We start from the raw sequence: 27,474 nt of genomic DNA on the forward strand, positions 1-27,474 counted from the left end.
TTCAGCTTAGCCAGGGAGAACAGCTCTGCTGCTACTACAGTCCGACGCCCCAAGCCTGTCAGTGTTTAAGAGGGATTTGGACAATGCCCTTAGTAACATGCTTTAACTTTTGGACAGCCCGAGTTGGTCAGGCAGTTGGACTAGATGATCATTGTTGGTCCCTTCCAACTGAAATAGTCTATTCTATTCAGTTTTAACTAATCCTGTGCTGCCTGCAGAGCTAAGAGCAGTTATGCTTGGGCTTTTCCCCAGTAAGATGGGATATTTTCACACAGCACCAGAGGTACTCCAGCAAAACTTTTAAGCATTGTCCAAACCTCAGTTAAATGATCTTTCTCATAAACTTAAGGCTAATATAAAGTTAGTTTGACTATTGTTTCATTTTGTGTTGAGGCTGTGTCAGCAGTTCTGGTCATAAATCAGGATCTTGCTGTACAAACTCAGAGAAGATTATGGACTTCTCTTCTGGGTTATAACCACAGTGCTGCATTTTGGTTTATTATTCATTTGTATGCTAGTGGTGTGCATAGCAGTCACTGAGCACTGTTGCTTGTGGGACTAACTGACATCCTAAATGAAAGTCCTTCTCCTTATATGTTTGCAGCCTGAAGAGAAAAGCAAGGGAGGGAAGGAAGATAGGGGCATAGGGAAGAGAGGAGGTTTTATTCTTGGATTACACTGTAAATCAACGGCAATGCTGGTATAACCCAAAGTATCTTGTTGTGCTCTGTTCTCTAAAGCTGGTTTCTGCACAGCTGTAATATTACGTTTGTTGTTGTGCTTTTTAACAGACCGCAGACCTTTTCATGACTCTTGTGTTTGAGCTTCGACATCTTTCTCTTGAGGCCTTAAAAGTGCTATGGCAAAGATCTTCATTTAAATGCAGAGACAACTGGTAAGGCCCCTTTAGTAATTGCATTAAAAAAAAGTATATAGGAAAGAAAAGTGTTGTAAATATTTAAAATAGACCAGTGTTTTAAATCCATGCCCAAATGTTGGATTTAAATTTGGAGCACTTCAAAGGAAGAATGTGTATTACAGATCTTGTTTATGTGACAGAAAGATGATATTCTCTCCTTACTGAATGAACGTTGTGTACAAAATAGACTTTCCTGTCCCATGCCTATTCCCACGGACAGACTTCCTGTTTCAGGAACAATGTGAACAGGAAACCTGAGTCATGGCTTAGATGGAAATCAATGCTGCTGGTTTTAAGTGTCTACTGCCATTTGTTCTGAAAAAGCTTACCTGGATCTGTACCCTCAGTGCCCTTAGTACTCATGGGGGAGAGGAGACAAACATTAGGCTGGGAGTATGGACGTGGTGGAGTCACATCTTTCAGTAACAGCCTGATCTCAGGATGGTTTGTACCGATCTTTGAACTGCAGCTTTAAAGATCAAGGCCCCCACTCCTCTGCAGTCAGGAATAGTTCTGATCCAGTGGTTTGAGACTTTCAGAAATACTAATCCAGTATTATTAAAATCAATACAACTTTTTTTCTCCCTCCAAAATCAATATTCTGAAAAGTGTAAACAAAGAAACAAGTTCTTTACTTGATTTCAGTACAAAATGTCATCAGCCTGTTTGAAATTCATCTAATGTCAGGTTTTATGTTTGTAACAATATCTTAAACTTTACTTCATGCAAAAGGAGCAAATTTTGTTTTCTTAGGTTTATTCTCACCTTTTGACAAATAGTCATGTTAATATTCTTAAATATTAGAAAGCAATCTAAACTACTCTGCCTCTTTCTGTATTAACTTTAGACTAATTTTACTCAGGACAAGGTCATTAACTTTAGGAGCTAAAAAGAATCCCATGCAGACTACTCCCTTACTCTGATGCAAGTGCTTTTACCCAGTTTAATTTAACTGCTTCCTAGTTAATGCAAAAGTGCCCATCCACCAGTACAGGAGGGTAGGTACAGAATATTGACAAGAGGGACTCTTTAAGAGCTGAAATGTGTATTGCCTGTAATGCTGGTGTAACCTTTCCACTTAAATAACGTCTAAAAAAGCACAGGAAGTAAAAGCTAGTTTTAATATTTTCATTTGTTATTGGCGAAATGAAAGAAAAAAACCACCTTAATAAAAAAATCAGTGCTTTAAGGTACCTCAGTCTTTAGAAGTCAAACTTGGGATATGTTTTGGCTTCATTTTCAGAGAAAGCAACTGAATATTTTCTTAAAAGCCTGGTTACACACAGTTCTTGAAACACCAATACACTTCACCACATCTTGGCTGAGGCATATTTCCGTAAGGTCACTAAACCAAAGGATAATGTTGATTTCTATGGAATCTGGCATTTGCTAAGCCGGTGGACTTTTATTTACTTTGAAAGAAGCCCAACCTCAATGTGTTTGTTATTTGATTCTTGAGTATTCTGGTCATTTTAGATTTGCTGTGCTTTTTTCTTGTGTTATAGGCAGCCACTAATAGATGCTCTCCCATCTTGTGCTACAGAGGCATGTGTTGTCCTAATGAAAGAAATTATAGCTTCTGGAGAAGTCGAGGAAGACAAAGTGGAATATTTCTTCTGGTCATTTTCATTCATTCCTAAACCCACCTCAGGCATGATCGAATCTCTTGCTGTGAGCAGATGTTGTTCTTTTTTAATTTATCATCAATCTGGCTGTCTCATGATTTTTGTGTTTTACAGTAATAAGTTTTACTTTTTCACAGAATTATACAAAACTCTATCTGTCCAGGTAATTTTGGTGGTGAAACTACTGGCTATTTTAATCTTGATTCCAAAAGAGGGTGCAGTTATGTTTGGTCACTGGAACTTGATTTACATTTGTAGCCTAGAGACTTTTTAAAAAAAAAAAAAAAGTGTGAACTACCCTGTGGACTCCAGAGACTGGTTTGGACTAATTAGTTTTGAGGTTCAAGGACAGGGCAGTGTGAGGAATTGTTGCAGCTACCCCCTGCTTTGGATAAAGAGCTTGATTCTCCAATATGGTCCGTTACAAGCTTTGTATTTAGCACCCGGAGACATTTCAGTCCTTTGTATATGCAGCGCTATTGCAGTTTTTGATATTTTTCCTTAACTAAGTTAATTGTATGTGGAGTAATACTGGCTCCATTTAATAGTATATTTTTCCTTTAAAGGTCTGTTGTTCTGCTGGGTTTATACTGTGTAATCTGTCATGCTCTTAGAGTCTGAAGTTGGATTTGCTATGTTTTTTTGTGAAGCTGCAGTGTTCCAGGTGGTAAAATCATAGATAGTCTTGTAGCTTAAATAAGCCATTAAGAATATTTTTTTAATTAAGTAAAATGTTATGCCTGCTTGGCTTGTGTGCTAATGAGCCATTGATCAGCCATGGAGAATCTTGCAGAGTATATCACAACCTGCTGTTCCCAATCATACACGTTCTGACCAGGATTACAAAAAACAGCTCTCAGTGTTAGCAGGCTTTCCACGGCATCTGCGTGAAATAATGAATCTTGAGTTCATTTGGGCTTTGCAAACATTAGTTGAAGTGGTGAGATTTTCAACAGTAACAGGCTCACTTCAGAGGATACAGAAATTTGGAATTTGCAGGTTTATGGGACAGAAAAACTTATTTTCATTCTGAAAATGGTGAACTGCCCGTGACTACTGATCTGTCAGTGCTTTTTGCGAAGTCTTGGGGTGGGACTTAGGGAAACTGTACTGGTGAGGGTTTTACTATTTTGAGAGTCCTGGAAAATAGTTTAGATTTGTTTTCACTCTCCTCCTGAGCATGCAGGGCATGATTTCTTGTGAAAAGAACTGAGGTCTATATCATGTTGACACTAATTTAGCCCATACGTTTACACGGGAAGGTGGAAGATTTTTCCACTATATCTTTGCAGGGTTGTCCTTTTTTGTTTGTTTGTTTGTTTAAATCCTTTAAGGGCTGTTTGAAAATATGCATTGTTGAGATTGAGTTTTAGTGTGTAAGTATTTTGATACTTTTATTTTCTATTCTGTGTAACAGTAATAATGAGAGTGACTTTTCTGAAACACCCTGTTCTTTTTCTGCTTGTTTACAGCCTTTGCTGAAGTCACCGGGAGCAAGCCAGAGCTGCTTCTTAGGAGTAACTGCTCTCTTACATAGGTTTTGTTCAGCTTACAACTCCTGTGATGATGTACCTGCTGTGCAGAGTGTGATGAGGACCCTTGGGAAATTTTTGGGAGGAAACTGTACCGTGCAAGATTCAGAAGGACTCAGCCAGGTATCAGTCATATAGAAGCATATGATATAATGCTTTACTTTTCTATTCCCTTTATGATCTAGAACTTGTTTGATGACAATGGCATTCAGTGGATTTCCAGAAAGCCATGAATACAAGCTTTGTAAATGAATATTCTTTGGTAGGATGGGCAGATAAAATTTTGTAATTGAACAAGTACAACCTATCAGCATGGGTGTTCTTGTGTATTTGAGTAAGGAAGAGTCTTGGGTCTTCTGATGAAGCAAACTTTGTAACGTGGGATATGGAAGAACACCCATCACTCCCTTGTAAAATGGCACGTTGATGAAAGTTTCCTATTCCTTTATTGACTCAAATTCATGTACAGTTAGTGTTAGCTGTGTTATTGTTGGCTAATAAGTTCTGCTGAGTCACAGTGTTACTACCTGTAAGTCAGTCATGATATTAGGACAGGAAAATCGTTCTTAGTTGCTGTGTGTGATCTTGAGTTAGGAGTAATTCCTGTCACAGTTCTGGGGCTTTTTATCTTTAATTGACATTTGCTGCTGAAGAAATATCTTTATATTTTCTGTTTGATGATCTACTTAAACAATCGGTTCTTCCTTATCAAGCTTAGAAGATAGAGATACTGGTGACAGTGTATCAGATAGCAGTAAGAGCCCAAGAGCTAAGTTTATCTCATGTATTTTTGTCTGTTTAATTTTCCAGCGTGCAAGCTAAACACATGGGATTTGTATTTGTCTTCATACAGTGTGAGCAGTCTGTTCACTTTTAATTCTTACCCCATTTATTGAAGGAATAACTTAAAAAACCAGATTTTATATATTGGGAGCCTTGAACAAAATTTTGATTTAAAAAAAACGAAAGAGATTCCATTGCTGAACTTTTTTGTCTTCCTGTTAGCCATAGAATCGTAGTTTCTGTGTATGTTTTCAGTTTCTTACTATGTGCTGTATGAAATGACCTAGTTCATTTTGGTAGAACTGGGACTTTACATGGTTTGGGGATACATTACTCTCATTAGAAAAAATTAGAATACATGATGTATCTTTTAAAGTCTGTGCTCTCCACTGGAAAGAGGCGTCACCGCGCTGGTGAGTGGTCTCATGTCTCTCAGAGGTGCCTCACTGGTCTCTACTGAGCTCTTAGGAAGAAGTATTTCAAAAAAGCAAACCAGCCATTTAAGTTTCCAAAGATGGATGTGGAGTGGGATTTTCAAGAGAAGCTTTGATTTCAGTGTCGCTAACTGATTGTCAGTGGGATTGGTATGGTCACCTGAGCATCTGCTCTCTCCCTGCTTCCTCTTACATCCCTTGCTGCCAGCTGGGCAAGGAGAGTGCCATATGGGTAGTTCCAAGCTTGGATTGTGCTGTTGGACTGGATGACTACACGTGCCAATTTGCTAGCAGTTGACCAAATGAAGCAGATTTGTATTCAGTTTATATTGCAATCTTTCTCTGTGGGGAAGGGCACTAATTTCTCGGCTCTACTGTGGTGGGTTAACCCCAGTAGGCAGCTAAGCACCACACAGCCACTTGCTTACGCCCCCTGCAGTGGGATGGGGGAGAGAAGTGGAAGGGCAAAACCGAGAAAACTCATTGGTTGACATAAAGACTGTTTAGTAAGTGAAGGAAAAAAACCCTCACAAACCCCAAAACCCACAACTCCCCCCCCCCAAAAAAAAATGATGCAAAAGCAATCGCTCACCACCAGTAGACTGATGCCCAGCCAGTTCCTGAGCAGCGGATACTTTGGAACCACCCCCTCTCCCTCCACACACAGAGCTTTAATGCTGAGAATGATGCCATATGGTTGGGAATATTTCTTTGGTAAATTCAGGTCAGCAGTCCTGGCTGTGTCCCCTCTCAGCCTCTTAGCCCCACCCAGCCTACTTGCTGGGCAGGTGGAGTAAGAAACAGAGAAAGCCTTGACGCTGTGCAAGCACTGCTCAGCAATAGCTAAAACTTTGTTGTATTATCAACAGTGTTTTGGTCACAGATCTAAAACACAGCACCATACAGGCTGCTATGAAGAAAATTAACTCCATCCCAGCCAAAATAGGTACACCCACTCAATTGCCTGTTTTCATGAAAATTTTGCTTTTTTTAACCCTTTTTGTCTTCCAATAAATCTGAATAAAATTAGCCAAGAGATTAGTAAATCAGAACAGGGAACTGATGAAGAGGGGCACAGTGAGGAAGACTGCCCAAGTCTCATTAGCTTCTTGACAACTGTTCTGTGAATTACCGCTGAAACACAGTTGAATATTTGAGATTTTTGTACTTGATTTGAGAATATTTGTACTTGATTTTTCTTATACTCTGTTCCACTGTATCATTCTCTGAAATGCTAAGTATTCATGTGAGAAGCTTGTTGTAATTTACAATACACTGTCATAGTTAGAACATTTTGTTAATGGTTTAATAGAAGAAAACGCAAAACTTGTTTATCTCAAATATCTCAAATATTCAAATATCTCAAATGAATGAAGAGCAGCCTCTTGAAACTCAGCAGCATGTTGCAGTGAGTGAGTGTACAGATGTGTGGGAGAGGTATCTTTGACTGTGACAGCTTTACTGAATATGCAGAGCAGAGTAGGAGAGACCTCCCACCTGATGTCTCAAACCAACAGTCAATGGAGTCTTTGACCCAAACAGTTGTGGAAGGTACTGTCAGTAAAAGGAAAATCAGGCCCATATTGCATTGAAGTCCCTGGGCTCTAAACTTTAATACAGAGCTTGTCATTAAAAATTCATTGATTGCCAGCAGTAACGTGCTTTCTGGGTTCTGAAGTTGCACAGGTTTTCTGTATGTTTAGCAAAGAAAACTGGTAACATTATGGCATCTGTTGACAAATTATTATTTTAAATTGGTTATTGTGTCCAGAACTCAGTGTTGAATCACTAAAAGGTCAAAATGTCTGTGATCAAAAGGGGCAAAATATCAAAGTCCTTGAAAAACTTTTACTGTATGTCACATCCATGACTTGTGTTTTTCCATTGCAATGCAGTTTTTTTAAATGCTTTTGTATTCCACCAGGTCTAAGCCAGGTTTTACTTAAAAGTGCTATATGGTGCTAGAACAGCCATCCATATTCATGAGTCTTGTCCTCACAGTAAAGCCAGAGTATAGCTGATACAATAGGGGCTGCAGTAAATCCCCCAAATGATCAGTGATCATTTTAAACAGAGAATTTTGCACAGAAAATGTTAATGCAATAAAATTTTGTGTACAGCTGACAACATGAGGAGAACTTTTTATTCTACCTTGCTTTGTATTTACAGATGCAACTGGTGTTAAAAGCCATTGGAAATGCGGGACTGGCAGCAGCTTCACTAGCTCCTGTTTTGAGCTTGTGTGCTTCCTTGAAAAGTAATCCGATGGAAATTCGTCTAGCTGCTATCCAGGCCTTCAGGCGCATTCCCTGTTCTGTCAGGGTAAGTGATTTATTGCCAGCAGGTGACTGATGGCTTCCTGGCGCTGTCCCAGAGTTTTGACTTTCTGGAATAGTTATGAAGCATGCAAGCAAATAAGGAACAAGTGTAAACATGTCTTCCAGCAGAGCTCCTCTGCTTTTGGAGAGGTTGGTAGGACCACCCTGATGAATGGACCTATAATATACTTTGCTATAGTTGAGGTAACACATCCAGTGACTGAGGTAATGCTTATGAATTCTTAAAAGGTTACTTCAGTTGGGTGGCTTATGTCTGTGTGAGTTATGGCTGAAAATCCACAGTACTTGGTTTTTCTTATAGTCTGTTCCACTGTATCATTCTCTGAAATGCTAAGTATTAACGTGAGAGGCTTGTTGTAATTTACAATACACTGTCATAGTTAGAACATTTTGTTAATGGTTTAATAGAAGAAAACACAAAACTTGTTTATCTCAAATAACTTGATACTAAAAAGAATGGCAAAGCCAGGAGTGCTAGCCTGGGCAAAGCTGGCAGTCCTGCTCCAGAAGAACAAGAGGTTCCGCATGGACTTGGAAGCATTTTCTGTGGCTTTTAAAAATTTAATCGCGGCATGGATTGCCATAATCTGCTTGTTCTGCAGTTATGAAGCTCGGTGTTCCTCCTTAGACCTGTTGAAAGTATGAAGTCTATATGTTGTCATACACCTCATCATTGTCTAGCAAATGAACTGCTAAACTGACACCCCGTGGGTGGACTGGGGGTGTTAAATGCTAATAGAAATGTTACTAGTATCAGTCACCAATCTTAATTCCTGGAATTTCACCAAACAACTCGTATTAGTTGATACCGGGGAAGTATTGAACAGAATAAATTTGTTACAGTCCTACCCTTTGATTAAGACCAGTAGTAATGATCTTAATAGCCTGTTAACAAAACTGTAGCCATTGTTGTCTGTGTATTAGCTGTGGCACATGTGTGAAATATAAGAGAACAACTCTCCCCTGTGGTGGAATAAAACCGTCATTCACAGTAGTGCTAGCAAGTGAGGCTCTGTGTTGCAGACAGTCCTGTATAAATTAGTCGGTACAGGATTCAGGTCATAATGACAGTTTGTTCTGGAAATTTGTGGATAAGGTAGTATGGAGAATATGTACATACATTTGTATACACGTTGCATGAAGTGACTTTGTCAGGTATAAAGCAATGGCTATCTCTTTCAGAAAGAAAAACCCACCTGTACCTGAAAGTGTATACATGAGGTGTTTTAAGGGAGTAAATATCATAATTGTCTTTTTCTTTTTTGGTTATCTTTTTATCTTTTTCTCTTAGAATGCTATATTAGTTCAGCTGTATCAAGCAACTAGCGAAGATGTGGAAATAAGGATTGCTGCTTATTATATAGCAATGAAATGTCCACATGAAGAGTTATTTAAACAAATACAAAAGACTTTGCTGAAAGAAACGTCCAGTCAAGGTTAGCCAAGCAACTACTGAAGTCTTACACATTCCTAATACTTCAATGTAACATTTACTTTACAGGTATAATGGTACCAACCTATATCAATTTTTATTTAATCTTAATACTTTGTAGGTTGTTTTAAAAGACTATTTGTATGATGGCCACATTTTGTATTGGAATTGTGATACTGTTATTTTAGCAATAGTCAGTAAGGAGTGACTCTGAAAGAAGTAGTTCCCTCTACTGGCGACATTTCATTAGCTGAATGCTCTTGAGAAAGAGATGCATGGAATATCTTTGATATTTAGTGCATTAGAAATACAAAGGGATAACTGCAAATTACGTTTTGTTAAGTTGAGAAAGAAGCAAGTGGCAGGAAAAAATATTGCAAGCTGCAGGTATAAAGTAAACTTTTTCTTAACCACCTTTTTAATGCTCCTAAATTCCACATTTACTATTTGTTTACTTGATGTAATACAAATATTTATTATAAGGACTCACTACCATGGTCTTTCTTTTGTACTGTCCTCTTTTGCAGTTATTTTACGTCAGTTTTGATATGGTTTTAATATGGATCACCACTTGCAGAGGCAATCGTCTCTGGTGCAGGCACATTCTGCAAAGGAGCAGCGGCGGATCGTGGTGTACAGGGGGGTTTCCTGAGCCGGGGAACCCACAGGGGAGCACAGAGACCCGCCAGGAGCCGGCAGCTCTCACGAGGGTGGCTGACGAGGTACAGGCAGGGCCAGGAGTAACGGCTGCCACCCCCCACTCCCACTAAAGGCAGCCCCAGGGAGCGCCAGCGGCCAGGATGGGCGAACAGGGCGTGGCGCATCAGCTAGGGCAGGGCGTGGCAGTTTGCGTGGGAAGGTGCCTCTTCGAAGGAGGCGCATTCCACTGGCTGAGTGGGAGACTTGGAGTACGCATAAGCCAGCAACCGGGCACCGTTCTGTGACCATCTGCACAGGCCAAGGGCACTCATCCTGCCCGACCCTCAAGGCAGAATGGTGGGCACTCGTCTGAGGGTAAAGGCCAAGGCTCCAGCTGGGGGGTCTGCACCATCTACCCCAGCGGTGGACGATGCCTCCATGCAGACGGAGCTGCTGAAGGGAGAGGCTGCAGTGCAGACCTCGGGCTGCAGAAGTGCCTAGACCTTTCTCCTGGGGCAGGGACAGGCAGCAGACCTGCCTGCAAATGGTGTGCCCAGGTGGAGGACCTCCTGCAGCAGGTGGCTGAGCTGCAGGAGGCGGTGAGAAGGCTGCGTAACATCAGGGAGGCAGAGAAGGAGCTAGGTAGCTGGTTCCAAGCGCAGTCTGCAGTGGATCCACAGCCCACAGCTAAACAGCCAAAAACTCCCCCACCGGCACACATAGAAGGGAGGGGGGCCAATAATGCAGAAGAATGGACGATTGCAACAGCAAGGACCAGCAGGAGGAAGAGAACTTCCCCTGAAGGCTGAGGTGCCCTTGCAGAACTGCTTCACTGCTCTGCAGGCTGAAGAGGAAAAACCTGTCACACCAGGAGAAGCGCTGGAGCTGAGTAATGCAGCCCAATCTGCCCCCCGTATAACAACCAGCGCAACGAAGAAAAGGCGACGGGTGATAGTAGCAGGCGACTGTCCTCTGAGAGGTACGGAGGTGCCCATTTGCTGACCTGACACACTCTCTAGAGAGGTGTGCTGCTTACCAGGGGCTCGCATCAGGGATGTCACCGAGAGGCTACCAAGCCTCGTACAGTCCACTGACTATTATCCGCTGCTGCTGTTTCACATGGGCACCAGCGACACAGCCAGGAGCAGTCTGAGGACTATCAAGAAGGACTACAGAGCCCTGGGAGCGCCAGTAAGGGACTCTGGAGCACAAGTAGTTTTTTCATCAATCCTCCTGGTCAAAGGGAAGGGGTTTGAAAGGGCCAGTTGATCTGGCGAGTCAACAAATGGTTACGGGACTGGTGCCACAGCCAGGGGTTTGGCTACTTAGACCATGGGACTCACTTTGAGAAACCTGGTCTACTGGGGGCTGACGGGGTCCATCTGTCAGAGAAGGGGAAGAGCATCTTCAGTCATAGGCTTGCCAAGCTGGTGAAGAGGGCTTTAAACTAAAGTTGCCGGGGGAGGGGAACCTCAATCCATCCCACTCCTACCAGTTTGATGCCAGGGCCAGCAATAGATGCCCAGAGCCTGGAGGAGGAACACAGGTCAGCAGGAGAGCGCCTGAAGAGCAGCACAAAGGAACTCCAGCCAGTGAGACAGCTTCATCGGGGGCCCAACTTAAATGCCTCTCTGCAAATGCATGTAGCATGGGGAATAAACGAGAGGAGTTAGAGACGTGCGCATGCCTGCAAGGCTGCGACCTTACTGGCATCACGGAGACGTGGTGGGATGGCTCCTATGACTGGAGTGTTGGAATGGAAGGATACAGGCTCTTTAGGAAGGACAGGCAGGGGAGACGAGGAGGGGGTGTCGGCCCCTGTGGCAATGACCAGCTGGAGTGCATGGAGTTCCGCCTGCGGATGGATGAGAAGCCGACTGGGTCGGGATTAAAGGGAAGGCAGGGACAGGTGACATTACGGTGGGGGTCTGCTGCAGGCCACCCGACCAGGAAGACCGAGCGGGTGAGGCCCTCTATAAACAGATAGGAGCAGCCTCACGCTCACAAGCCCTGGTCCTCATGGGGGACTTCAACCACCCCGATATCTGGTGGAGGGACAACACAGCAGGGCATAAGCAATCCGGGAGGTTCCTGGGATGCGTCGATGATAACTTCCTTCTCCAAGTGGTAGAGGAGCCAACGAGGAGAGGTGCTATGCTGGACCTTGTTCTCACCAACAAGGAGGGGCTGGTGGGGAGTGTGAAGCTCAAGGGCAGCCTGGGCTGCAGTGACCATGAAATGGTGGAGTTCAAGATCCTTAGGGCAGCGAGGAGGGCGCACAGCAAGCTCACTGCCCTGGACTTCAGGAGAGCAGACTTTGGCCTCTTCAGGGATCTGCTTGGTAGAGTGCCATGGGACAAAGCCCTGGAGGGAAGAGGGGCCCAAGAAAGCTGGGTAATATTCAAGGATCACCTCCTTCAGGCTCAGGAGCGATGCATCCCAACAAAGAGGAAGTCAGGCAGAAACACCAGGAGGCCTGCATGGATGAACAAGGAGCTCCTGGACAAACTCAAACACAAAAAGGAAGCCTACAGAGGGTGGAAGCAAGGACAGGTGGCCTGGGAGGAATACAGAGAAATTGTCTGAGCAGCCAGGGATCAGGTTAGGAAAGCTAAAGCCCTGATAGAATTCAACCTGGCCAGGGACATCAAGGGCAACAAGAAAAGATTCTATAGGTACATCGGGGATAAAAGACAGACAAGGGAAAACATGGGCCCTCTCCAGAAGGAAATGGGAGACCTGGTTACCTGGGACATGGAGAAGGCGGAGGTACTCAACGACTTTTTGCCTTGGTCTTCACTGGCAAGTGCTCGAGCCTCATGGCCCAAGCCGCAGAAGGCAAAGGTGGGGACTGGGAGAATGAAGAGCCACCCACTGTGGGAGAACATCAGGTTCAAGACCGTCTAAGGCACCTGAAGGTGCACAAGTCCATGGGACCCGATGAGATCCATCCGCGGGTCCTGAGGGAACTGGCGGATGAAGTTGCTAAGCCACTATCCATCATATTTGAGAAGTCATGGAAGTCCAGTGAAGTTCCCACTGACTGGAAAAGGGGAAACATAACCCCCATTTTTAAAAAGGGAAAAAAGGGGAACTACAGGCCAGTCAATCTCATTTCTGTGCCTGGTGAGATCATGGAACAGATCCTTCTGGAAACTATGCTAAGGCAGATGGAAAATAAGGACTGGTGACAGCCAGCATGGCTTCACTAAGGGCAAATCGTGCCTGACATATTTAGTGGCCTTCTATGATGGCGTTACAGCATTGGTGGATAAGGGAAGAGCAACTAACGTCATCTACCTGGACTTGTGCAAAGCATTTGACTCTGTCCCGCATGACATCCTTGTCTCTAAATTGGAAAGACGTGGATTTGACGGATGGACCACTCGGTGGATAAGGAATTGGCTGGATGGTCGCACTCAAAGAGTTGCGGTCAATGGCTCAATGTCCAGGTGGAGACCAGTGATGAGTGGCATTCCTCAGGGGTCAGTATTGGGACCGGTGCTGTTTAACATCTTTGTCAGCAACATGGACAGTGGGATTGAGTGCACCCTCAGCAAGTTTGCCAACAACACCAAGCTGTGTGGTACGGTCGACACGCTGGAGGGAAGGGATGCCATCCAGAGGGACCTTGACAGGCTTGAGAGGTGGGGCCATGCGAACCTCATGAAGTTCAACAAGGCCAAGTGCAAGGTCCTGCACATGGGTCGGGGCAATCCCAAGCACAAATACAGTCTGGGTGGAGAATGGATTGAGAGCAGCCCTGAGGAGAAGGACTTGGGGGTGTTGGTTGATGAGATGCTCAACATGACCCGGCAATGTGCGCTCACAGCCCAGAAAGCCAACCATATGCTGGGCTGCATCAAAAGAAGCGTGGCCAGCAGGTCGAGGGAGGTGATTCTGCCCCTCTACTCTGCTCTGGTGAGACCCCACCTGGAGTACTGCGTTCAGCTCTGCGGCCCCCAACATAAGGAGGACATGGAGCTGTTGTAGCGAGTCCAGAGGAGGGCCACAAAGGTGATCAGAGGTTTGGAGCACCTCTCCTATGAAGACTTGCTTGAGAGAGTTGGGGTTGTTCAGCCTGGAGAAGAGAAGGCTTCGGGGAGACCTTCTAGCAGCCTTGCAGTACCTGAAGGGGGCCTACAAGAAAGCTGGAGAGGGACTTTTTACGAGGGCGTGTAGTGATAGGACAAGGGGTAATGGCTTTAAACTGCTAGAGAGTAGATTTAGATTAGATATAAGGAAGAAATTGTTCACTATGAGGGTGGTGAGGCACTGGAACAGGTTGCCCAGAGAAGTTGTGGATGCCCCCTTCCTGGAAGTGTTTGAGGCCAGGTTGGATGGGCCTTTGAGCAACCTGGTCTAGTGGAAGGTGTCCCTGCCCGTGGCAGGGGGGTTGGAACTAGATGATCTTTAAGGTCCTATCCAACCCAAACCATTCTATGATTTTATGATTTTAAAGACAGCATTAGACAGAAACTAAGCAGATCCAAAGACTGCAAAGAAAGTCCTGTTGATTTTCATTTAGATGATTTAAGATACCTCGGAACTTTAAGGCTTCCTGCAGTTAGCATCAAGGCTTAGTGGGAGGTGCTTCATCACTGTGCCAGAAGTGATTCTTCAGGTCAACTGAAAGTCTACTAAGGGTCACAGTTGGAGAACTGTGGATCTAATGGCAAACAAATGGCATCAAAAAACTGTTTATAACACAGGGAGAAAGCAAAATGTGGGAACTGGGACGCGTTGTGTTTAGGAATGTTGTGAAAAGGACTTTGTGAGGGGCGTTAATCATATATCCAAATGTATAATAGCTGGCCAACGGTGTAGCAGTCATTTGGGGAAAAGGTTAGTGTAAGTATAATGTCTTAATTATTGATAGTTTGTTCTGATTTATGCTTCCTGCTTCTGTGGTTCCAGGATCAATTATTGTCTGATCTGAGCCAGATTACTGACAGGAAAGACTCAATTGAGAACTGATGCTGAGTAGAAAATCTTCTATATTATGTTTAAAAATAGTCATTTTATGTAAGTAGCTTATCTGAAGGAGAAGCTGTTTGGACTAGTATGAAATGAAAATGTAGGGTCTATAAAAGTACAGAATCCTATCAACTCTTTATTACCAAAGCACACAGATGTTTAAGCTGATCCCATATTTTAGGTGAAGGAGGGATTTTTTCTAAATGGTTTCACCACATTCAACAAAGAATACCTTTAGACTAATCCTTTGCTTTTAAATCTGTCAAGAAGGAGCAAACATGAAAGGCGTATCTATAAGGTTGTTTGCAGGCAGATGAAAGCAGGCTCTGTCTGCACTCTGATGTGTCTGGATCCTAGCCAGCTCTGAACTTGAAGCCGTGTATCCATTTTATCAGGATGTTATGTCCAGACCAGCATATCCTGCAGCGATTACAAGTTCAGGCTCAGCATTGTGTTCATCTGATGATGTGGCTTGTGGTTTGGAGGGGACTTGTTCCCCTCTGTTTAGAGTTCAGACAGAGAGAAATTGCATCAGCCTGCGAAATTCTGTCAAGGTGTGCCCTCAGTGACTCTCCTCCCTGTGGCTCTATGCGGAAAAAATAAACTGTCTGATTTATGAAGGAGCTCTGCAAGTCCAACCAAAATGTTGTATGTTTTAAACAATTTAATGCAGTACTCATGAATTCTGTTAATTTCCTTCCTTTGTCTTTGGTTGATGTAACACCTGAATAATTCATGTAATAGACTTTTGAGTAACAAGTGCTTTTGAAGGCATAGAGCACATATTAGTTTTTAGTTGCTACATTCAGAAAAAGCAATGTGAAAAAAAAGAAGTATTGTGAAAAATGCAGTTATATCAGTATTCAGTGTCTGTGCATTGAATTAGCAGTGGAGCCTAATATCTTTTATCTTCAGGAGAAAAAAAAGCCTCTATTTAAGAACCAGACTGCAAAACACATGGAATATGTTTGCCCCCCGCAGCGCACGCGTGGCTAAACCATGAATCGGCAGAAATATTAATTCTGAATAACAACTGTTTAACTGTATGTGCTTTTTTTTTTTTTTTGGAAGTGCTTGTGGAAATGTTGTACATTACACAGTGTAGAAAGAGTATATTGGAATGATTTGTGTTTGCTGTATTTAAAGAAACTTTATTGCCAATTTTCATGTGTTTGCTGTCTATCCCAGACTTAAATTTTTGTTTTGTTTTGTTTCAGTACACTGGGTCAGTGATTTTCGAGAACAAAATGGGTGATGCTGCCAAAGTTAAAGTTTAAAACCATCTTTTAAATAATTCTATTGCATCTGTTCTTTGAAGAAGGAACAGAAACAGTCCAATATTATTTGAGCTGCACAGCCTGCCTCTAATGTCTGTATTAGAGTTGTATCTTTTTTTTTGCAGCATTCCTTTGAATTTAGTATAGAAGATCCTTTGCAAACAGTAAATAAGTAGGTTAATCTTACCTTACGTCCTTGCCTGCCTAGGTTAGCTGAGAGGCATAAATGAAGCTAGGGAGTGAATGGCCCCTCACATGCCATATTGGAAAGAATAAGACAGTAGTTAACTAAGTTGACCGTGGTAAAGACAGGTGCATCAGACTGATTTGAATGCTGCTGAAGATGAATGAGTTCTGTTGTGGTCAGGGAAATGGTTTAGGATTAATTCTGGTATAAATAAACAAAAAGGTTCCTTGTATCAGTTTTTAAAACTGTTTTTAATTTTTTCTCTAATTTCCAAATGCTTTTCTTTGTTTAATTTAAGTGGGCTCCTTTGTTTGGAGTCATCTCTCTCAGCTCCTGGAGACAGATGATCCATTGAAGGAGCACCTTCGAGATTCTATTCCTGATGAAATCCTTAGCAGAGATTTTGACCGGGAGACATGGAAATACTCTTCATATTCCGATGTCACGTTCCACTCAGGTATGTGGAGTTTTAGAACTTAATGCTTTGTAGCATATGGATGATTAAAATCCCACATGGCTTTTCTGGTCCTTTACATGTTGCTCCAGAGAATTTTAATTTTTATGACTCAATAGTACCCAGATATGCAAATGTAGGCTGGATTCTGCTCTGACCTTAATTGGAGTATATCAGATGTGATTCCAGCAAGCCAGATACCATGCAACTTTGCCTTTTGTGAGAGAGGAGAATGAGAACCAATGAATTTTTTAGATTATTTTTGTGAACACCAACTTTTGATTCCTTCCTTAGTGAGCTTCCTTTGCAGAAACAGGGGATTGGGATGTATTTTTTTTCTTCTGAGTCATGTGCTTTCCTTGGTATAAGAAAAGATTCAGACTAATTCCTTCCTGTTTTACTATCTGTTCATCATTTGTTTTTAGCAAAAAAGCTAGATAATATTTTTCAGAGTAACATTTTGATTTTCTGTCCATCTCTTCCAGTGCAGTTGTGTATGATAGAGTGTTAGTCAGATAATAGGCTTTCAGTAATGTCCATTAAAGTCTTTGCTATACTAAAAAGTTAAATAATTTCACCTGTTGACTTAATGTTTTATTCACCATCTTCTTAATGAGCAGAGTTGCAGTTTCCCAAAGAATGATGAGACTTGCAAAGTATATGAGAATAGCTGATCTCCACATGACAGATGTCTGCTATTTTCTGTTGCAGCTGGTGCAGGTGCAAATATGGAAGCATCAGTGGTCTTTTCTCCTGCATCTTTTCTACCACGATCAGTCATGACAAATTTGACTGTTCACCTTATGGGGCAGGCTATAAACATACTGGAGGCAAGTTTATGGGTTTTTTTTTTTTTTTTATCCCCCTACTCAAGGGACACTTGGTGTATTGAGGTAAAAAGCAGTATTTTCTGTTTTCCCATTACAGTTCCTTTAGCAAGGTATGCTTTTCTCTGCTTCAGCAAAGTTGCCTCAGACTGATGACTCCTTTGTGTAATGGACTTAGTCATAGTAAAACAACTTTCACTCTGATAGTACCATACACTAGCCAAGTGAGTTATATTCAGCTCTTGTTGTTGATTCAAATGAAAGATAAAAGTCAGTGCTTTCTGAGACGCTGGTCTAGCTCCTGTTTAGGATAGTAAGATTCCTTCGGTTGACTTAGAGTGGAAAATGAAGGCTTGGGTACACCGTTCCTTTAATACAAGAGAGAGAGCCGTATATACCTAACTGAAGTCACTGTTTTAGTCCCATTGAGCATCCAATACTTGGGATATTTAAATGGCCTGCCTGCAACCTCATCATCTTTAATTGTACCTCTACTGTGCCTCCAAGAGAAAGCAGTGTTTGGCATATGGACTCTTTATTGCAGGTAAAAAAAGTGTATGTGAAAGAAAGAATTTAATGCAGCGTTCAGATCTCAAGTTTAAGCTTGCAAGAGAACAAAATATTTTTTTCAGTGTCATATACCCTGGTTTTATGTGTGTTAGCAATACTATTTTAGTCAAACTTCCAAACAGAATCTTGTTTCAGGAGCACTAAAAGGGTGCGTTATTGTTTTCCAACCAAAATACTGTTTGTAACATGCTAAAATAGCAGTAGCTCAAACTGTCCCATCATGGTGTAAATGAACCAGTACCTGAATAAAAAAGGATTTTTATCTTGTACTGAGCTTCACGTAATCAACAAACTAAAGAGTTTTTACTGGAAAGATTTAATACTGAAATGTCCAGTATTGGATGCTGCATGAGGTCAGATAGTAAACTTTGTAGACCACTGTGATCTTGTATGGCAAATCTTTCTTTGTACAAAAACCTAAAGGTTGCATCTGGATGTATTTTTTTAATTTCTGCCTATAGAACTGGACATGGCTTATGCATCTCATTGTCAGGCTTTTCAATGCTGTATGTTTTCCCCTAGGTTGGTGTACGATTAGAGAACGCTGAAGCTCTCGTGCGGAAGATTTTGGGGCAGAAGTCTGCTACTTTCAGTGACCATTTTTTTGCAAACACTAATGAAAGAAACCACAAGTCAGAAAACCCAGTGGAAACAACAGGAAAAGTCAAGCAGAGGAAGCTGACTTCGAAGCGATACAGCCCTGCTGATCATCTCGTGACTGAGTCTGGCAAGCCAAAATTGAGAAAAGCTAACCAGAATTGTCCTGGTAGAAAGTACAGTAAGATGAGTGAGTTAGTCAAAAAGGTAACGGACTCTGTAGATCTTGGAAAAATTGACGTTCCCCAGTTAAACTTAGGGCCCTATCTAGCATTGGATAACTGCTCTGTGTTACTGTGACTCCTTTCTATAAAGCATTTGTAACTTGTTCCACTCACTTGTAGAGAACTTAACAGCTGCATAAAATACAAAGCAAGAAAGAGGCAGATCTTCAGTTTTTTGTCTCAAAACAATGACGCTCAGCCAGGGGAGTATGTTGTCTGTGTTTTGGGCTTCCTCTCGTTATTTTGAGCTCTGATCCTCTTTATGCTGATGTCCTTTTGTCTATTGACTTCTGCAGCACTATAAACAGCTGCTTGATGTTAGGTTCCTGAGTCGTGCTGTTTGCGACTGACTTCCCAGTTTGATGTCAGATGTTACAGTGACCCTTTGTGAATTTGCCCATGTTTGGGGAGAGCTATGTTCTATGTATATAACAGGAAAGCTTTGGGAATTGACTTCAATTGTTGATGTATTATCTGGAAAACTTGGGGGCCATGATTTATTTAGTTTGTCTTAGACCATCTCGCTTCTTGGGACTCATCATCTTAGACTTTTCTTCTTGCAGTGTAAGCTCATGTTCATGTTGTGTTGCTGTTGTATTGATTCATAAGGAGGGAAAATGTAAAATTTTTACTTCTTTGCAGTTTATTTAGCAATCATGGCACCCATAATGTTGTATTAATTGAGACTGTATTTTTCAAAGCTCCATCTGTTTGTGGGTATGTATTGCAATACTTCTCCTTTTGCCCAGTCGTCTTAGGACTAGACATTACCTGTGTTCATAGTGAAAGTCAGCTTGGTATGGAACTGAAGTTTAGCTGGAAAGAACAGTTACTAATCCAGGGTCATAGGTGGTCTTGAAATATTTATAAAAGGGAGCCTAATGTCTGTTTACTAATAACATAGCCTGCACTGAGGAATTGTTTATTATGAGTTTGAAAGGAAATTAACATAAACATCATTCTCTTCCTGATTTATTTCTTTATCGCATGTCAGTTCACTGAGAGAACAGTGAGAAAGGAGGCGCTGAAATGTGGGCTAAGCATGAAAATCTTTGGAAATGAACTTAGCTTCTTGGATTGTGAAGATTTAAGAAAACAAATGAAACATTATTCTTTAAATCTGGCTGAGTTGGCTGTCAAACTTCTGAAGGTAAAAGGAACCTTTTTTTCTATTTGAAAGTTAATGCCTTGAGAAACAACTTTCTGACAGATATGTAAAAGATACAAAATATTACCTATTGTTTCTCTAAATTGAACTCTAAAAGACAGCAGTATATACTAGGTTTAAACAGCATTCAATACACTAGGCAAGGACTTGTTCTGTTGTCTGATGGTTCTTATCTCTTGCTTTTCTCATTCAAATCCATCCATGCTTAAATGAAGAATAATTCTTTCTTTAACCGGGGTAGGACTAGTGTCTAACTCATGCCCTGGCCAGATGCAGGGTTTGGGCTGCTTTCTACTTTATTTCCTAAATCAGCTCAGTTAAAAACACTTTCACAGCAGACAAATGCAGTGGATAGATATATCTGGAAAGATTCTTGAATGCTGACTTTATTATGCAAAATAAAATTCTGTTTTTTCTTTGTTTGGGTTTTTTCACCATAGGGACAAGAAGTCCAGTTTAATAAAAGGCTGAGTTTGGCCACTGAAGAGTTGCAGTTTCCAGCAATTTCAGGCTTTCCTGTTCAGCTGGCAGTCAATGCCTCAGCAGCAATCAACGTAAAAATCAAAGGGAATGCAGATTTCAAACAGCAGTCAAATTTCTTTCTAAATGGATATATCAAGCCAAGGTAATAACTGCTGCAAATTGTCGCTTTCACATATTTCTGATGTCAAATAGCAATTCCTGATGTGAAAGTTTTGTGTGAATGTCCATTGTAATCAATTAGGAGATTCCTGAAGAACTTAAGCAGTCATCAGCCTTATATTGCTGAATGGTTGCTATGCTATAAGGACAGCAGTGGTTTCCTATCCTGCCTGTCTGATTTTGAACTCTGTTGCTGTACTTTCCCAGTTCTGTTTTAAGCTGACCATTCCTCCTATCTCTAAATCAAATTCTTAAATGCTTGCATGCAGATGATCTTTTGAATGCTTTACCTGTTACAGGGATGGCATTTTGGGTTTTTCTCAGGATCAGACATGCATTTACAGGTTATAGATCTCCAAACCAATGAATGATTTAACCCTGTGTTTCCTTACCTGGCTATTGTGGCTTTTTATACATAGTAAAGTTTAGTAAATGTATTCAGTAAATGCTGTATAGACAGAGATAAACTTATACGCTCATACTCAATCCTAATCGCTTTCCCTTTCCTGGTATTTCATGCTGAAGTCTGAGTTCGGTCCCTTACTTAGGAGATATAGTAAAACTATACTTTAATTCGTGTTAGAAAGTGTATGTCTGTGTACTTATAATTTTTTCAGTTATTTCCTGAAACAAAATAGTCATCATGATTTTAATGTTAGAATATACTGTGTTACAGCATCAAACGCTATGTATTTATTGAAGAGGATGAGTGACCTATGGTTTAAATTAAGTGCTTTAAAAAGACAGCGCTTTTCATAGAAGAATATGTATCTGAATCTTTCAACAGTGCGTTTGTCCAGCTTTCTGTCCAAATGGGAACTGTGGGGATGCTGGGACAAGCTGGCTTAAGCTGGTTAACAGGAATGAGGACATCTACTAGTCTTGATGGGGGAATCGAGGTAAAAAAAGGGCAAGAGCTCAAAGTTTTCTTGAACACTCCAGAAGAATCTATGGAGATAATTAATTTCAGGTAAGATTAAGCAAGGACATCTTCCTAAATAGTAACCGTGGTAACTTTCTTGAATCAGAACTTAACAGGCAGGCTCATTAACAGAGCAGAAATATATTTTGTCAGAAAACAAACTGTTTCAGTCTGACTCATAGTCCAAATCTGCCATTCAGAAGAAAAGGAGGTGGAAATTATTCTGTGCATTTTACATTGTTTTACCATAAAAACATACATTCTTCCACTGAAGTGAAATGCTCAAATCAAAGTCTTGTGATAAAAGATGTAAATGAATTTTTCATACTCCCCTGTTTTTTCCTACTGAATGTCAGTGCTGTTTCTGGAACTTTAGTGTCCAAAGAATCTAGTTCAGTGTATTAAAGTGGTAAAGAAAAGCTTAACATTACTTCTACAGATAGTATTTGCCAAAACCAGGTACAGAATGCTATTTAGCAAAACACTGGAGTAATTTGGAATATAGTACTAACAAGGTGTGCTCATACCCTTCTGGTGAGTTTTTACTTAGGTTCTTTAATATTAGGTAAAGGTTACATTGTAAAATACCACCTCAACAACTGTCAGATATTAAGCAAATGAATTACTTGTGTTAATGCAAGCTAGGCTTTTTAGCTCTTTTTTTTTCTGCTGGCTTTCTCTTTTCTCTGGACTTTTAGATTTGATAGTCCAAGTAGAAGGCACTGAGGTCATCAGTGTGATGACATACTGTAAACGACATGTCAACTACATGCCTCTTAGACATGACAACAGATGAACAAAGTATTTACAGTATGTGGATTGTTGTTCCTTTGTGTTTCTCTTGATTTGGGACATTGTGGTACTAGAGGATATGCGGTTCAGAAAAGAGCTAAAAGACTCTGGACTTTGCATTTCAACCATCCATTCCCTGAGGACTCTGGGAAACTTGCTGATGTAATTCTATTTCTGTCAGCTAGGATGGATGACAGACCAGAGCGAAAGTCAAAATAATTACAAACCTGTATTGCGCATTATTTGAACAAAAGACTGACTGTAGTAGAGTCTGTTAGATACTGCATTAACTCTCTTGCTCCCATCAAGTGCAGAGACCATGATTCTTGTACAAGCAGTTTAGTGAAGTTCTGAAGTTCTGGAAGAACGTCAAGACTGGAACAAAACTGATGTCCATACATAGCCTAAGGGAAAAAAAAAAATGTCTAGAAGGCAGGAAGTGAGTGGAGTTGCAATAAGCTGACCATACTAAATTGCTCAGAACAGAGAAATCTAATACTGACTGTGAAGAACTGCAGAAGAATCTCGAGATAGTGACAGATTAGACATGGAAACTGTGGATAGTCAGTGCTAATTAATAGAGATGTAGACTGACCTTAGCAGAACTTAATCTTTCTTGTTTTTCCCATTTGGGAGAAGATGGCATATAACTGAGAATTTTGTTTAAATATTGCTGTAACTTTAGCATAATTGTTTTTAAGTGACTGTTTGAAATTCTTGGTTGTAGCTCTAAACTGTACTTCACAGTGGTGGATGAGACAGAAGATATAGATGTTTTCCAAGACCACACAGAAACCAGATCTTGCACTAGGGAGGAAGGTGAGTCTAGCTATCATGTTTGTCTTAGAAAGCTCGATCATTTTGAAATATCCACAACAGATCATTTTATTCAGTAGAATTTCTTTTTTACATAGTAGTTCTAAAAGGTCTTCAGTGCAATGTTCATTTGCATGTTTTCTTTGTTTGTTGTTCTAACTGAATGTTCAACTGTTGTCTTCCACCAGTGTCTAAGATTATTGGCTGGCAGCTGTGTTCTGAAATGTCATATCCTGACCCAGCCAGTGGTTTGGTTTTCTCCCTTACTGGACCTTTGAGAGTGGCTGTCACATTAACTAAGCAAGACAGAGGCCTGCAGCAGTACATTTTGGAAGCTGCATATAACTATATTCCTCAGGTACCATTATGGCGTGCTTTACTTCGGCTTTAGTTTTAGTTTATTATGCTGATGAAAGAATGGTATATCTCAGTGCTGTATATTCAACTTAACTGGCTTTCAAGGTCTACATTATTATTATTATTTCCATTCCCATTATAGTGGGAAAATATGTTGAAAACAAATTACTGATGCTGATAGTAGGTACATACTATTTCCATATACAAAACAGCACGCATGAATATTAAGTCATTTGGTTAGATAAGACTGGTAGAGGTGGAAGTAGAGACCAGGATTTTTGACTTGGTGCGCGGTACTAAAGAGCCTGGCCTCACTTTGATGACTTTCTTCTCTTTGTGACAAAAAACCTCAAAACCCGAATCATTAATTTACATTAAACACCTTGTTTAAAAGCAGAGGTTAGGCTCCAGTGAATCCAATCCAGAAGGCTGTCAGTTGTTTTAATATGTTTGTTGGGGCAAGCCCAGGGAAGGAATGGTTTTCAGCTTCTGCAGGGGACAGTAAGAATTTATGGCTTTTTCTAAAATCATAGTATACGTTTTTAACATGGGCAGTGGCTGGAGTCTCATCTTCTATCACAGCCCAAGTATGCTGCTGCGCTTGAGCTAATTCTTTTTACCGGGAGACAATTTGGGCTTTGGCTGTATTCAAACACTGCTCAGTATCTCTAAGACAGGGAGGTAAGAGCAATAAGCAGAGTAACTTTCCATTCGTGATTTGTTGTTCTGACTTTCTTTAATAAACACAGGAAAAGGAACAGGCATTTTCCTCTGCCAGAGAATCTGACGTTTTTTGGCAAGGCCAAAACTGTTAACCAAGGCACCCACTGCAGGGTCATGGCGCTGTGTACTGTATCCCACTGCTGACACCAGAGTGTAAGGGCTTAAGGTAGCCCTGCGAAATTCTAGTCACTTAGGCCTGAGCTATAGAGCTTAAATTTATAACTGGAAGTGTGGTCTGATTTTCCATAAATTTTGGCAGGATTCAGCATAATTTCAAGAGAAGGTCAGTATGGTATGATATTCAAGGTGTTCAGACAGCGTTTCCCAAGACAAGCACTGGACAGGGAATGGAAAATACAGCCTGGGAAAAATAGAAATTTCCTGCTGAAAATCTTGAAAAGCAGATAGGTGAAAAACTACTGTAGCGGTGAAGGAGGCTATGATCATGTGATGTAACTCGGTGTGATAGATTGTTTTGTAAATGCTGTGCCAATTGCAAATGTGGTTATCCTTTCTGTCTTTCTTTCAGGAGAATTCATGGATCCCTAGTGAAGCTGTCCTTCACTTCTTCATTGGGACTCCGAAGTCAGACTTGAAAAGGGATGTTGGTATTGACCTAAATTTTAGTGTCCCGCAGAAGAAATTCAGAATCCAATTTATACAGCCTAAGAAAAAAATTGAGATTGATGGTAGGTTTTTCAACTAAGAACCAGATCATCAGTTAATGTCAGTTAGAACTTCATTAGAATTAACAGAAAAAATCAATATATTTCAGTCAACAATCTAATGCTAAAACTACATTATCATGGGATAGCCATTCAGTTTACTGCTTTAGGTAACACCCATTCCCAGTGGTTCTTGCATCTTGGTTAAGACTATTTTGCACAGTCAGAGGTTCAGTACCTGGTTCACAAGCTCACGGTAAAGAGGAAAGCTGTTACCAGTATATATGAAGTTAAGGCTAAGGAACACAGTGGATTGTTCTGTAATCTTTTACATATGCCGAACTGGCCTTACTATTCCTGAATTTTAGTTTGCTGTATTCTGTTAGTTATGATACGAAGTTACTTGTTGCCAAATCAGTTAAGTACTGACTATGATATTGCTGTGCATTATAATAAAAAGTAACATTTCAATCACAGTGTAACATAGAAAACAAAATCAACAAACATTGATGAAATATAAACTGATAAATATATGGTAGTAATATAGACAACATATTTCAGCTTCTTTGACATGCTGGTCAAGTGATGTTTTGTTTTGTTTTGAGGTATTCTACCTTATCATATATTTAGAATTTGTCCCTCCAGATTTTTTTTTTTTTTTGATCCTGGTTATTTTCAAATGGATTGTATGGAAGCTTTACCTACACTGTGCAAAGCTTTGGGTGCACAGTGTTCTGAGCTCATGAAACGTCTCCACAGCACAGCTTACAAGTTTTAGCACAGGCCTAAAGGAAGTGTATAGATCACTTCCAGAGCTAAGCTGGTTTGTTGGAGACAGCTTCGTTGCCTCTTCTCAATTAGTATTCTCAGAATGCCCTTTCAAAATGAGATGTGTATTCTGAGGATACTTCAATGCCTTTGCAAACTCTGTTCCTAACTTTTTTCCTTTGCTCTGATATTTATTATGTTTTCACTCTGTAAATAGATTGTTCACAACAAGGGCAACTATCATTTTGGGTACAGTTTTATGAAGCATCACTGAACAGTGTATGTCCAGAAAAAGTAAACAGTTTTATTTTTCTCCAAGGGAGAATTGAGTTTTCTAAAAATTCACGAATTGGACACCTGGAGCTGATAGTAGATGACCGAGATGTATATTACATTAAGGTATGTTTTCAGGTCATGAGCTCTCATGCTAGAATGAATACTTAAATAAAAGCACAGAAAAGAAAGGCAATGAAAAACACACATATTGAAAAATAGTTTTGTGAGCAATCCATCAGAGAAATTACCAGTTCTCTTTATTACACGTTTTTGAGATAGACTCAGTGCTAAATTGCTGTGTTTTAAAAGCTTTTAAGGCATGGCTTCTGCAAGTAATCTAAAGCAATTTTTTCACATTCAGATGTGCTCAAAACCTTTGGGTTGCTTCCAGTCTTAAGTCAGTAGAGAAGATCACATTGACTCCTGTGGACTTTGGTTCATTACGTGCATATGTAGTCGCACAGTTTTTCAGACCTGTATTCTGACCATGCATAAAGACTCTGAGTAAACCCAGGCTAATTTCTGCACTTCTGTGGACTCTATAGACGTAAGAATCTCTAAGATACTGTTCTTTATATCACAGATTTTTTTTTTTCTTTTTTAAAGCACTGGGGAATAAGCAAGAGAATGCCAATGTTTGAAATGAAAAAGCAAACAAAAATGCAGGTGGGAGTTTATCACTGAAACTCTACTGACATTTTTGTTTATATTCCAGGACTTGAACAATTTTTTCATTATGCAATTGATACCTGTAGCAGGATGCCATGTCTTATGTGGGCCTCCAAAGCCAGTCGGTTTCAAGCACTCTGCATTTTCCTACAGTGAGCACATTATTTAACAGATTATTTTTTTTTCTAGAGTAATATTTCAACAAAGACTTTTTGGATGTTTCTCACGACCCCAAATGCTAATTAGTGTTGCAGATTGTTGCATTTGCATCAAGTCCAACCTAAATCTAGTTATCTACTGTAAGGCTGCCAATATTTTCAGTAACACCGTATTATTTTTTTGCCCCAGTATTGTAACGTTCTTAGTGATTTCAGTCACTACTGAAGCCAGCAGGAGGTAAAGGAAATAGCATCTCACACCACTGTGATTTTTGTATAACTGGAAAAACAAATCCATCCTTCCTCCCCATTATTTACTAACAGCAGGTTTTATGGTTTAGGGGTGTTGTTGGTTGTATAGAAAAAAATCTCTTTTCTTCCTCCTCTCGTCTCATTTCAGAAATGCCCAAGTCTATACTATTGCTTTCTTAAAACTTAATCAGTTTGTACTGTTGAGTGGCTTGGGTTTTGTTTTTGGTTTTTTATTTGTTTGTTTATTCTAGGGAATGACAGATTTGCAGAAGCTGAGTGGAGAGCAGAGATACATGACCCAACTGGAGGTAAAGCTGATAAGGCAAAGCAGTCCTATCATTCTGTCAGGAAACATCACTAAACAACTTGGCAAGAAGATAGCTTTTTCAGTATCCCTGAATAATTTATTGAAGGATTCTGCATTTCTTTCAGGTTAGAGGACAATAAGTA

General features: G+C 40.7%; 1 protein-coding gene across 1 annotated transcript in view; it reads left to right on the forward strand.

The window, feature by feature from the left end:
* The window catches only part of LOC143166699 (uncharacterized), a 114,581-nt gene that overhangs the window by 18,520 nt on the left and 68,587 nt on the right, over window positions 1-27,474 (forward strand). The window contains exons 9-24 of the mRNA XM_076351292.1: window positions 792-895; window positions 2,425-2,590; window positions 4,017-4,199; window positions 7,463-7,615; window positions 8,924-9,068; window positions 16,443-16,601; window positions 17,310-17,428; window positions 18,518-18,799; window positions 19,811-19,966; window positions 20,425-20,609; window positions 21,414-21,596; window positions 23,068-23,159; window positions 23,345-23,514; window positions 24,766-24,925; window positions 25,989-26,068; window positions 27,276-27,456. Coding sequence (XP_076207407.1) covers window positions 792-895; window positions 2,425-2,590; window positions 4,017-4,199; window positions 7,463-7,615; window positions 8,924-9,068; window positions 16,443-16,601; window positions 17,310-17,428; window positions 18,518-18,799; window positions 19,811-19,966; window positions 20,425-20,609; window positions 21,414-21,596; window positions 23,068-23,159; window positions 23,345-23,514; window positions 24,766-24,925; window positions 25,989-26,068; window positions 27,276-27,456 — 2,518 coding nt within the window. The remainder of the gene's footprint in view (window positions 1-791; window positions 896-2,424; window positions 2,591-4,016; window positions 4,200-7,462; window positions 7,616-8,923; window positions 9,069-16,442; window positions 16,602-17,309; window positions 17,429-18,517; window positions 18,800-19,810; window positions 19,967-20,424; window positions 20,610-21,413; window positions 21,597-23,067; window positions 23,160-23,344; window positions 23,515-24,765; window positions 24,926-25,988; window positions 26,069-27,275; window positions 27,457-27,474) is intronic.

Source organism: Aptenodytes patagonicus, chromosome 13, assembly GCF_965638725.1.
Source record: "Aptenodytes patagonicus chromosome 13, bAptPat1.pri.cur, whole genome shotgun sequence".
In the NCBI taxonomy this organism is placed as follows: domain Eukaryota; kingdom Metazoa; phylum Chordata; class Aves; order Sphenisciformes; family Spheniscidae; genus Aptenodytes; species Aptenodytes patagonicus.